The 13,369-nt window shown below is 29.7% G+C and overlaps 2 protein-coding genes across 2 annotated transcripts; one reads left to right on the forward strand and one right to left on the reverse strand.

Annotated features, from left to right (window-relative positions):
- The first annotated feature begins 3,854 nt into the window (after window positions 1-3,854).
- Window positions 3,855-4,746, forward strand: LOC107851978. The gene is made up of 2 exons (XM_047402995.1): window positions 3,855-3,961; window positions 4,347-4,746. Exons 1-2 carry the CDS (start codon window positions 3,855-3,857, stop codon window positions 4,744-4,746), a joined length of 507 nt encoding a protein of 168 aa, XP_047258951.1.
- Window positions 4,747-5,469: 723 nt separating this feature from the next.
- On the reverse strand, window positions 5,470-12,005 carry LOC107851977. Its single transcript, XM_047402996.1, has 10 exons — window positions 11,835-12,005; window positions 10,772-10,907; window positions 10,459-10,541; window positions 9,704-10,258; window positions 9,368-9,448; window positions 9,138-9,281; window positions 8,785-8,865; window positions 7,724-7,804; window positions 7,171-7,589; window positions 5,470-5,668 (listed from the first exon to the last, which is right to left on the reverse strand). Exons 1-10 carry the CDS (start codon window positions 12,003-12,005, stop codon window positions 5,470-5,472), a joined length of 1,950 nt encoding a protein of 649 aa, XP_047258952.1.
- Window positions 12,006-13,369: the final 1,364 nt, after the last annotated feature.

Genomic DNA, 13,369 nt, shown 5'->3' on the forward strand with positions numbered 1-13,369 from the left:
TAAATTTTAAACTGAAAAGAAGTAAACAATAGAATAAAAACTTAAAAATAATAAAATCAATATTAACAATATAATATTTTTAAATTATGAAGAATGTAATAACAAAAATATGAATTTTTTTTTCATAATTACTTGATTGTTTTTTAATTATACAAATTTAATTAGAGGTGGATGTGGAGGGGGGGGGGGGGGGGGAGTTGAGAGAGAAATTTAACAATCTAATATTTTTAAATTGTGAGTAGTATAATTAAGAAAAAATTGAAAGATAAAAAGTTTTTCTTAATTATATGATTATTTTTACTTAAGATTTGGTTAGAGTTTGAGGTTTATAGAAGGGGGAGGGGAGAAGGAGAGGAATTTCATTGAAAATAGTTGAACTGTTTTTTAAGTTTAACAAGATATTCCTATACGAAACTATTAAAAATAATACTTTAATATTATCCGCGCATCGCACGGGTATGTAAACTAGTTTAAATAATTTGAAATAGCAAAAACCATGTCATAACGCTTTTTCAGATTCCATTCTTCCATTAGATTCCTTAATATCGGTTATTTTTACCATTGCTCTAACAAAATGCAAATGAGATGAAGTTAATAGATCAAGATACATGTAACACTATACTGCATCATAACATAGTAAAGACAATGAATAATCAAACATTTTTATGCAACTGGTTTTCTGTTAGCAGAAAAAATATGGGGAAATGACACAAATAGAACTTCGGCTGAAACTATTAACACGAAAATGGCCATTGAATTTTAATTCTATCTTTAGCTATTTGCTAGCAACTTATAGAAGATACAATTTCAATATATATTTTAGACAGATATATATTCTATACTATAAATATACAATTGCTATATGCATATTTTATATATACATATTTTATACAACAAATGATACACATTCTATGTACATCATATTTTAAAAGATGGAAATTCTATATAACAATAATACAACTTTCATTCATAAATTCGCTGCTCTATTTTTTTGCGAATTGTATAAGTACAATATATGAATTGTATCGGTATGACATATAAAATGTATCTGAACTACCTGAGCCAAAATGACCAAAAATAGGATAGGACCATTTAGTGAAATTAAAATGACTGACTAGTCACTCTATATCCAATAACCCAAAATGGGCTAATTATTTTTAAATGGTCCAAATTGTATCCTTTTCCCAAAAGATAGGTACAAAGCCAATACAGGACCTGGGCTTATGGCCCCACTAGTGCTAATCAACTAAGAAATAAACCACAAGCAACTTTGCAGCATTACTAACTGACTACTTGGGAAATAAGCTGTCAGACATTAGGCATAAAAATAAGTATAAATCATAGAAATCTCGTGTAATATGAAAGTATTTACAGAAAATCCCTTTAGGTTTTCTCTCTCCTCATTTTACAAAATATACTTATACATTCGTAGGTTTGTTATACATTAGTGGGATGTATGATAAAACTGTTTTGCCTACAATTAAGGAAAGATCAATCAGAAAAAAATCTTCCAAATCCTTAAATTACGATAGTAAATACCTATAATTAAGTAGTGTATTAGTTATATAGTAACTGAAATATAAATTTTAAAAAAAATTCTTAAACATTGCTGTTAATATTCATCACTGTTGATATACGTTCTTGAGGAAAAAATCGTCTTCTTTCTTGATTTCTGGAAAAAATAAGATGAACATCCCCATATTGTTGCGTCATTCCGGTGTTTGGGATTCGAAAATCAGTTATAAATCATACAAAAGTGATGCATTATTGTTTATGAAAGTGTTAACTTTCTGAAATTGATTGCGACGATCATGATGGAATTGAATATTGACGATGTTAAAAAAAAATTTAAGTTAAATACGTCGTTGATGGTAATTCTTTTCCAATTATCATACGGAATGAAAATGGAGTAAAGGTTTACATTGAGTTAAAGAAATAATTTACGGGGCTTGTTAATTTTCCGCTGTGTATATCAACTTTCGACAAATCGAATAAGAATATCGAGTTTGATAGTGAAACTGGTGCAGTACTGCGTAGTGAAGGTAGTGAAGATTCTATAGCTTTAACGACTGTTGAAATGCAAAATTAGTATTCACTATACGTTCCAGAATTTAAAGTAAAAAATTTCATTACTGATTGCAAGAACACTGAAATAAAGGTTAACTAGCTTTATAAGGATAAACAAACTCTGACATCAGTTATGGAAAAATATGCTATATCGAATGGCTTCAACACCTTTTCTAAATGATCTGACAAATAAAGGTATGAACAAAATAATTATATTTATTTGTTGATGTTTTAATGGATGTTTTGTTTTGTAATATTTGTTTTGAAGGAGTTGCTGTGTTGTCGAAGGTTGTGTTTTTTAATAGTTGTTTCATTAACAATGTATAATATATCATTATACATTCGAACAAATGTAGAATAAAATTATAACTGGGCAATTTTAGTATTTTTAATTAAATTATTAATTTTATAAGTATATTAATACATTGACAACATGTTTAAATTGTATGCAACTATGTACTATACTATGGTAACAAAGACTACAAATGGGTCCTCAAGGCGTCTTCTATGAATCATTTTGAAATCTTTGTGATAAAAAGATTTGATTCGGAATATACATGCAGTCTGACTGAAAGAGTACTGAATAATTTGGTTGCGACAACAACTTTTGTCAGTGAATTTATAGCACCAAAATTAATTAATTACAAGAGAATACACACACCCGCAAACATAATTGAAGAGATGAAGGCTTTTTACGGTGTCGATATTAACTACATGATGGCTTGTCGGGAAAAAGAGAAGGCAATTGCGATGCCTAGGTTTATTCAGGATCATACATTTGGATGAGTAAGGCATTAGATAACAAGTTTAAATACTTGTTTATTGCCTTACATCCCATGATAAGGGGCTTCGAATTTTACCGACCTTTTGTAGTTATAGATGGTGCTTATTTAAGCGGTCCATACAAAGGAACATTTGTATCGGCAAACACTCTTGATGGTGCAGATATTATACAATATTTTCAATTTTTTTTCTATTTTCTTTGTACATTTTGTATTTATTAGAACTGATATTCATTGCTCTTGTATGTATAATAAAATATGGACTTGCAAAATCAATGCATATATTATTAACCTACACATTATTTTTATTTTTTTTATTTAGGGTGTTCCATTTTTTGATTAAACAACATAAGAAATAGAACATTCATGAAACAAAATTTGTGAAAATTTAAGTAGTCTTTCCATTGTGTTTTATGTGTATGAGTATGGATTATACGTTAGGGTGTATGTATAATATTATAAATACTCATATTTTCTTATTAATAACACGTTTAATGGCTTATACATTTACTAAACATTAAATGTATAATTCCTTAATGGTATGTTTATAAGGTACAATGTAGTGTTATACTTAATAAATATGTATGATGTTAAATATTTTTGTTGTTTTCAATTAAGTCATGAACGTGTGACAAATATATGATGTTATGTAATACATAATTATAAAATCATCAGAGACCTGTTCAATGTAGTACATATGTTATTGACCTACACATAATATTTTATTTTGTTTTTTATTTTTCTTTAGGATGTATTCTTTCATTAGCTTACAGTGTTGTAGATTCGGAGAATGACAATTCTTGGACTTCATTTTTTCATCAATTTAGGGAAGCATTTGGGGAACGGGACAATATGTGTGTTGTATCGAATCAAAATGAGAGTATCATAAAAGGTCTGATTGTTTATCCTAATGTCCCCCATCTATCTTGTATTTGACATTTATGGTAAAATGCTTGTAAATATTTTAGAAAAAGCAAAGATAGACTTAGTGACCTTTATTATTCAATGGCTAAAGCTTATAGAAAAGAAGATTTTGATTACATTATGACAAAGGTTGGTAAGGTTGATCCCAGGGTTAAGGAATATCTGGAAGAAGCTGGTTATGAAAAATGGTCTCGATGTCACTCCCCTGTTAATAGAGGTAGAATGATGAACTTCTAATATAGCCAAATGTATTAATGGTTGCTTGGTAGAGGATAGAGAACTTCCTATTTTAGGTTTCCTTGAAGAAGTTAGAATTTTATTTGCTGCATGGAATTGTAAGAACAATGAAATTGCATCTTATATAAACACAACACTCGGGAGAAGATTTCAAGAAATTCTGACTGATAATAGGATTAAAGATTTGCGGATGATGGTAAGTATTAGAATAATTATATAATTAAATATCTTTTTTATTCATTATAAATTTATATGTTATTATCTGTATTAAATAATTCGTTTCTAATAGGTTAAGGCAATTGGTAGTTATCTGTACTATGTATATGAATCATGAAGGAAGTACATTATTGATATTGATCGTGGTACGTGCAACTGTGGCCAGTATCAAATTGATGAAATACCATGTGCACACGTAATTGTCATTTTAAAGAGTAAAAATATTGATGTAAAAGAGTATGGTTGTTACTGCTCAGAATTGTACAGGCCAAACACCATTGTCAAGACGTACGAACTCCCAATAGTTACTATGCTAGACATGAAGGATTGGAATATTCCACAATTTGTTGATGACGAAGAAGTTCTGCCACCTAAATACAAAAGACCTCTAGGTAGGCCAAAGAAAAGAAGGCATTTGAAATCTAGTGAATCACTTACTGCAAGTTCAAACCATTGCGATAAATGCAAGCATGCAGGCCACAACCGTAGGAAGTGCGATTACTTTTCAAAGGAATCATGAAGAAGATAATTTGTTATTCTAAATGCTTATACTTAGTTTGGTTGTAATTGAATAATCATTTTAATTAGTTTTTGTTGATATGCTGGAAGAACTTTTATTGATATTTTTAATTGTTATTTGATGTTTAGTTATTAATCAATGTACGACATTTTCATAACCACTTAATACACTTTTAAAAGATCTTATTTTGTTACTTTATAACTTATAATTATAACGTAGTAATATGTGTGTATATACTATGTAATTTGTGAACTATTACAGTAAATAGTTGTTGTAACATACTGCGTTTTACACAGTTACCCAATAACATTTCTTATACAATTGATGTATGGTATACTATTCTACTTTAATAACATGTATGATGTTAAGGTAAAATCAGTGATTGTTAACTGACCGGTTGTACCAATTTCTTAATAAACAACATAAGAAATGACAAATTCATGTAACTAAATTTGTGTAAAATTTAAGTAGCCTTTCCATTGTGTGTTATGTATATGAGTATGGATTATATGTTAGGTTGTATGTATGAAATTATAAATGCAAAACAGTTCTTCAATTGATGAATATGTATAAGACCAAAAAGGACATCCATAAAATGTAAATTAATTCCAACATCCAAAAAACAATAATGTATGTAACTGTTTAACATCAACTACTTAAAAAATACTTAGAATGTTATAAAAAAAAGTGCTACTCTAAAGTAACAATTGTACTTTCATCAGGTCATTGGAGATAACTATTCCTTGGCCGAGGAGGATCATCATTATCACTTGTGTAGCCTTTCTCTGCCTTTGTCACTCCGTAATGCCATAGCAATGAAGCATACTGTGCACGTTGACTTCCATCATCAAAATCACATGAATGCACTTGCTTCCCTTCACTTAATATTTCTGTGTATGCAGCCATAAAGACCCCGCAGTCTCTGATTTGACAATAAAATGAAGGAATAGTACGTTCAATAATTATACCATGATTATACATGTTTAAAAGAAATAAACAAAAGTCACTTACAAACTATCAGACGCTTGTTGTGGAATGTTTTGAACTCATTCAACATCGAATGCATTGTGACTGATATGACCAGTTTGCTGAGCAAGCTTCCCTTTGTACGCTTCCAGTGTTGACAGTCAGTTCGCTCTTTCTTTTAAAAGAAACCACTTTCTGACAAATAAGTAAGGAGCATCACTGCTAACTTTTGTATTTCATTTGGTGGTTCACTTTTCCTTTTACTTGGTAATGAGTCATACACACGTATCTCTCTTTTCTTCAACATAATTATAACCAATACCTAGTGAAATTCTTTGCCACAGTTAACAGGAACATATACCTCATCAACCATATGCCATGGTAATCCTGCATAAATACATAATCCATTAATTATATTTGTAATAACTTCTTCATTCTTAGCCACAACAAAAGATTCTGCATGGTCTTCTTGCGTGGATATTTGATCTGTTTGAACCACTGAATAATATCGACTATATGTCTTATCGATATATGTTTTGAAGAAGCAGCTGATTGTTATATATCTATAAGTATCACACTGCTGCAGCTTCAATTTCTTTCTCAATTGGTAGAATATCACATCTAAGTGATACATGTTAAAAATGGTAAAAAATGTAAAACACTGAAAGTAAACAACATATTCTTTAGTTATTATTATGTATTGGACAATCACATTAATGTATGAATTATTGACACTACATGTATGATATGTAATTATACAAAATTTGCTGTGTATGATGTAATATTGTAGTGCATGTTGTAATAATAAATACATTTTTCTATCATTTAAAACATGCATAATATCGTGTTAGTGTTTAGTTTCTAATAATAACAAGTGGTACATGGTATTATACATAGGATTTTCATTCATGTTGGATATATAATAATAAAAGAGCTGCATGTATGAAAATTTATTATACATAGCTAGTAATGTATGAAACAAACATTGATTGTATTAGTTCTACTTGATACAATATGCTACATAATACTAACAGTTATTCATGTTTCTAAATTTCAGTAATAGTACTTCAGATAACACTTTATAATTATATGTCATTTTCAAATATATGATGTTAGTTTTTATAGAAGATTCTAAAAGTAACACAAGCTTGAAATAGTTACAAGTATATGGCATCATAGTAAAGTTTTCAACAGTAACCACCTTTATGATATGGAACTAATTTAGTTTAATTTACCTCATCATTCCAGCAAGTTTTGCGTTGTGACATCAAGCAGAATCAATTCTTTGACTGTGCCTGTGCAACGACAAAGTCCAACTGAGGATAACCTAATCCTGGAGCATTTTTAAGATAGTGATTGTTCGTTTGTTTCTTGCAAAATTAAGAAGGATTAAACTTCACAAAAATTTATGCTGGAGTTGTATTCTAAAAAATAAAAAAAATTTTCAAAATTACTTACTTTCCAGCATGATATTTAAGTAATCCTACTTTAAGCCACTGAGAGTAATCGAGGATCAATTGGTTAGGAAATTTTTGGTAAATGGTACAACCATCAAAAGCATACATATGCTTCTCTTTGGTATCGTAATTGCCCTCATCCTTAGAGCTAGAACCAAATTTTGTGGTGTATGGTGACCTGAAAATTCTCGACTTCTTTCGGTCCCTTTTTACAGGTGCTTTTGTGGCTTCATGCTCCCTAACTTGAGCATCCAGGAAATCAAGTGAAACCTGACTATTGTGACTCGTCCACTGGCTTTCGGTTACTATATTTGGTATACCAACATCCAAGGTCTTTGTAGTTGAAGGTGTTGACAAACCAAATAATGATGCATCTATAATGTCTTGAACAAACTCCGTTATTGTGCCACCGAAATCATCCTACTGGCAAACATATGAATGTGTTATGTGTAAAACAAACTCATGAATGTATAAATTTAATTATGCCTAAACAGCTGGTACGTTTATGTAGATAGATTTGGAGCAAAAAATTAAGAAGAGTGACAAAAAAATACCAGCAAATTTTCCATGTCAAGACTGTGTTGTATTTTTAATTCTTCACCACTACCTTCTTTATTATCGGTCATATGCTTATCCTATATTAAATAACAATTAGCATAGTTGAATACTTTATCAAAGTAACACATAGTTGAATGAACAAAATGTATACCAGTGATTTTAAATTATTATATATAAGGCATTACAATGAATGTATACTGTTATTAGTAATTTATAACATATTATTATACATTCAAATGAATGTATAATGAATCTGTAATAGCCCCAATTAAGCTAGTATTACATTGGACATTATATATGATCCACCATACTTGAGTACAATGAGTTCATATCCTTTCACAAAGTCATCATCACCTAATATTCACAAAAAACAATATTACTAGTGCAGAATACGAGTTAACGACAAACACAAAAATCACGGTAGAATAAAGATACAAAAATTTTGATATTTAGCTGAGAACATTATGATCCTTTTTAAACAATAATAGCTGGTACGTTTATGTAGATAGTTTTGGAGTAATAAAATAACATAAGTGACAAAAAAATACCGGCAAATGTTTCATTTCAATTCTTCATTATGACGTTCTTCTTTATCGATCATATGCTCATCCTATATTAAATAACAATCAACAGGTCTTAACATTTAATCAAAGTACGACAAAGTTGAATGAAAGAAAAAATTTGTATCAGTGATTTGAAATAGTTATCTGTAAGGCTTGTATATGAATGTATAAATCTATATATACATATTCTATATATGTATAAGATCAATATCAGAAATCAAAACACAATTGTTAAAACATAACAATTTTAGATTTCTAAGGTGTTTGAGAAATTTTTTTATATAACCAATTATAAATAACATTATTAATAATCTATTACATATTATTATACATTCAAATGAATGTATAATGATACTGTCACAACCCCAATGAAAGTGTTATAACATATTGCTATTCAGTGGAGAACGTTATGACCCTTTTCCTAAAAATAACATGTGGTACATTTATATATACAGATTTGGAGTAACAAAACAACATGAGTGACAAAAATATACCGATAAATCTTCCATATCAATACTGTACGTGTTTTTCGATCCTTCAACTCGACCTTCTTCTTTATCAACCATATTCTCATCCTATATAAAATAACAATGTGCATGTATGAATATTTAATCAAAGTAATACAATGGTGAAGGAAAAACAGTTTTATATCAGTGATAACAATTTGATATCTGTTAGGCATGTGTGTGAATGTATAATTATATTTATACATAGCATATATATGTATAATGTCAATCATACACATCAAAATCCATTTGAAAAAACATAACATTTATATATATCAAAGGTGATTCGGAAATATTATTATATAACTAATATATGCATATATAATATTAATTCAATATACCTTCTGTTCTCTTTGAACGTCAGTTGTTGTTAGACATTTAGTATGCGTGTATACACATTCTTGGAACTCTGTTTCCAAAGGTTGAAGTACTGATGGTTCATCATTTCTGATTTTAATGACTGGTCCCTTGTCTTCATCTTCACGCTATATAAAAAACAAACAAAAAAAAGTTTAGATATGGGAGTTATACAGATTTATAGTAACTCACCAACATAATTGACAGAAAGTACCGGCAAATCCTCCTTATATGGACTGTCATATTTTTTCGATCCTTCTTCTGGATCTTGTTGTTGATCAATAATTTTCTCCTCCTATATAGCATGAATAATACGAATGTATGAGAATTTAATCAAAATAATAGACAATTAAATGAAATAATATTTTATATCGGTGATTCTTTATTTTTTCTTTCTTCAAAGCTTTAACGACTTCAATAGGTATATTGGAGATTAGTGTTTTCAGCTCAACAATCTGGTTATCAATCTTATAACGTACGAAAAAATAAAATGTTAGAAATAAGTCATGCTTTTCAAAAAGAAAAATTGTGAATAAGAAAGTTAACTTACATATGTGTTGACGTAAGTCTTTATGTACTCCATATCTAAAGTAGACTTAGAAGTTCCTTCCGGCGTTGTGGAAGCTGAAGGAACAAACTTGAGTTGTTCATGCTCAGGAGACACACCAATTTTTCCTTGATGGCGATGATCAAATTTAGACATACCAATTTCTCTTTTATCTATTGATTCCTCTTGATTTTCAGAAAACATACCAGACACATGACGTACTGAAGGAGCACGCGTAGATTTCTCTCCATCCATCATTCCTTGATTAACTTCCTGAAACATATCTTTCTTTCTTCTCTTTGATGCTTGTTCAGGTGATAAAGGTGAAGCTAAACCAGTTTTTCTTAGAAATTCCCACGTAGGTCTAGTGCTAAAATCATCAAAGTCTTCAGCGACAGTGACAATGCACGGTTGATCATCATTGACAAACCATTTCAATGTTGGAGCAACAAATGTGGAAGCAGCAGATATTGGATTGAATATCTCAAAATCTTTGGAGAAAGACAAATCTAAAGTACGAACTTCTTTGCTTGTAGGTTGTAAATTCTTGTAAGAATACTGAAAAAAATTAATTTCAAAATGAAATATTAGCGCATCAATAAACTGACTTGAAAATGAAAACAAGTAACAAGTTATACAATCACCTTACTGAACATGCCAGATATAAAAGATTCATATTTAGGCCTGGTACACTCCACAGACCAGTTGAGTATTTTTAGGATAATGTTTCTTCGTCGCAATACAGTTTTTTTACCTACCTCATAGCAACACTCAAACATCCAAACATTTAGAACGTGTGGCATTCCATCCAATAATATAACTATTTTTTGACTCTGAAATCCTGCCACCAAAAGTTCATCAACTTTTTAAATGTAATCTTTCTCCATGGAAAGTGTCTGTACCAACCATCTTCGACCATCTAGAAGTGAGTTAAATTGATGGGTGCTTCGCGATGCTGAGAGAACAAGAATGTATGGACAAAGAATAATATCTCCAGGTTCAGAGCATCTTCAGAGTTAGCGAAGTTTCCCATCTTCACACATGTTATCAGTTTTGACCTAATTATTCCACCTCCAGAGTCAAGAAAATACTTCGACAGCAAAGCAGATTTTGCCAATGAAGTATACATATACTCATCAATATCACTGGTGCATTTAAGATCGATGATAATGACAAATTCAAGCATCATAAATCTTAGGATCTTCCCCTGCACTCACACATGAATCTCATCCTTAATATCCTACTGGATTTCTAGCATAAGAATACATTTTAAAACCTGCCCTATCCAGTTGCACTGAGGCAAGTCGAGAAAAATCCCAAATATCATATTTCTAAATGCCCCTAAAACATCTTCTCCAAAATATGTCCTTATTTCTTCACCAAAAGCACGGTTGCATAAGCTACCGATATGCAATGGGTGATCCAGGACTTTGTCAATACGGTATTTCATGCCTTGAAAAAAATAAAATAATAGAATAATTACACAACAGTTACACATGTTTGACGGAGACTTATACATTTAAATAATAAAATGCAGTAATGTATAATGTTACCTACTACACGTTTTCACCCTAAAACATGTATAACATATAAGCTTGTCAGACTGTATAATGATACCTTATACATTATTAAGACTTTCTACATGTATAATACCACATAAAACATAAATGCATCTTATGTATAATAAGAACATGAAATGTATAACATAAAGAAATATATATCTGAATAATAATATTATACATAAGTATTCGAAAAGAAAGCAATGTATAATGTAGGATTAAACAATTTCACCTTAACCACCTTTATATGGCATATAAGCTTGACAGACTGTATAATGATACCTTATACAATATGAATACTTTCAAATTGTATAATACCACAAAAAAGATAAAATGCCTCTTATATGTAATAAGAACTTGCAATGTATAAAATATGAAAATATATACCAGAATACTTATATTATACATTAGTGTATCAAAATAATTAATGTGTTCTAGTATATTATACATTAGTGTTCCAAAGTAAGTAAAGTATGATGTATAATCAATACCTTCGAAAGACGTGGTCGACCGAAATCATCAAACTTCATCTTGCATGGAGCTTTTGAACCTGACTTCTTTTATCTAGAACTGACCGCTTCCTTCAATTTCTTTATTGTTGCCGGGTCGTTTCGATGCTTTGAACGATTCTCTGCGAAATTGGATTCTTCATAATCAAATGTACCAGGAATAAAACCAACAGGAATATCTTGTTTTTGAGAATATAACTGACTAAGTCCTAAACTAAAGCTAGGATGAGAATCCATTACCAATTTTACAATATATCGATTAACCAGAAGCAACTACAAACCAATAAAATAAAAAATCTAACTTGCAGTATATGAAGAAAAACAAAAAAATCAAACTACAAAACTTGAATATACTTGCAAAATACAATAATCTCATATAAATGAACATACATCTAGAGAAAAAATAAAAAAAATCTTAAATTGGTAAAGTTGAAAAAAAAGAAGAAATGAATTATGAAAATCAATTAAAACTTCAAAACTTACTAATTGGTAACCTCCAAGTATAGGTTACTTGATTTTTGCCGTAAAAAAGGGTTTTCAAATATGGAGAAAATATCGGGTGTGTAATGGGAGCTGATGGGGAGAAAACAATGGAAGAAAATATAGTGTTTTAGATGTATAAGGTTTATGAAAGAGAAAGTAAAAATAAAAGGAATTTATGTAATTAGTTTGGGATTTATGTAAATACTTTACCAAATTGGTATTTATTGTAATAAGTTAACTTTAGTTTGTGTATATATGTAAATTGTAGTAAAAATAATTCATGGATAATGGTTTAATCTTCTAAGATGCCCTGCAATCCTGGTATGAGATCACTTTGAGTATGAACATCTTGAGTTATCAACTGTTGTACTCTATCACATTTCCTTGGTTTCCTTTGAGAAAGTCTCTGGTTCCTTTCCAGCTAAATATGGTATATGAAGCTTGGTAACACCATTCTGAATTGACATTAATATGCATTAATTATCCTATTTAACTACTAAATTAAAAATGATCTGTTAGGCATATGAATAGTACCAAGAGGTAATTATAAACTAACTACACCTAATAATAATCTCATCATAAATGTAAAACAAACACTAAGCATCTGGGAGAAATTGAAGGCATCAAAATGTTATTGACCATTCGCCTACCCATAATAATACTTAAGTAATTTGCTAAAGTCAAAATGGGGAAAAAGTGCAACTCCAACGCCTGAAGGAATAAGAGTTATAGACAACTAATTTAATGTAGGAATTTGAACCAAATCCTTTGCATCACGAAAAAAGGAAAAGACATACACTAAACAACAAATAATGAGAAGATTTAAAACTTAAACTTTAGAGAGATCATATCATTTGCAACTTTTCATCAAATACACACTAAGAAATCCCTAGAGAACAAAAAATACCATAAAGATTCAACACAGAGACTGTTGAAATTATTGGGATATATACTGTTAATCATGTGTTTGGATATAATATTTATCATAGAAAAATTATTTATTTAACTTTAGTAAAGAATTAAAGAGATCATATATTCGATTATGTGTCCATTTACTTATCTAATAAATGATTTTGTGTATAGAGTTTAGCTTATACACGAAAGATTAAATCATCGGT

Source organism: Capsicum annuum, unplaced genomic scaffold (genome assembly GCF_002878395.1).
Source record: "Capsicum annuum cultivar UCD-10X-F1 unplaced genomic scaffold, UCD10Xv1.1 ctg3198, whole genome shotgun sequence".
In the NCBI taxonomy this organism is placed as follows: domain Eukaryota; kingdom Viridiplantae; phylum Streptophyta; class Magnoliopsida; order Solanales; family Solanaceae; genus Capsicum; species Capsicum annuum.

Bases quoted from the DNA above. Each gene is read 5' to 3' on its own strand.
- LOC107851978 (XM_047402995.1), top strand. From the start codon at position 3,855: ATGGCTAAAGCTTATAGAAAAGAAGATTTTGATTACATTATGACAAAG. The intron at 3,962-4,346 runs GTCTCGATGTCA...TGAATCATGAAG, and splicing joins GAAGCTGGTTATGAAAAATG to GAAGTACATTATTGATATTG.
- LOC107851977 (XM_047402996.1), bottom strand. From the start codon at position 12,005: ATGGATTCTCATCCTAGCTTTAGTTTAGGACTTAGTCAGTTATATTCT. The intron at 7,805-8,784 runs GTATATTTTTGT...TATTTAATATAG, and splicing joins TTGATATGGAAGATTTATCG to GATAAGCATATGACCGATAA. The intron at 7,590-7,723 runs GTATTTTTTTGT...GTTTGCCAGTAG, and splicing joins TTGACATGGAAAATTTGCTG to GATGATTTCGGTGGCACAAT.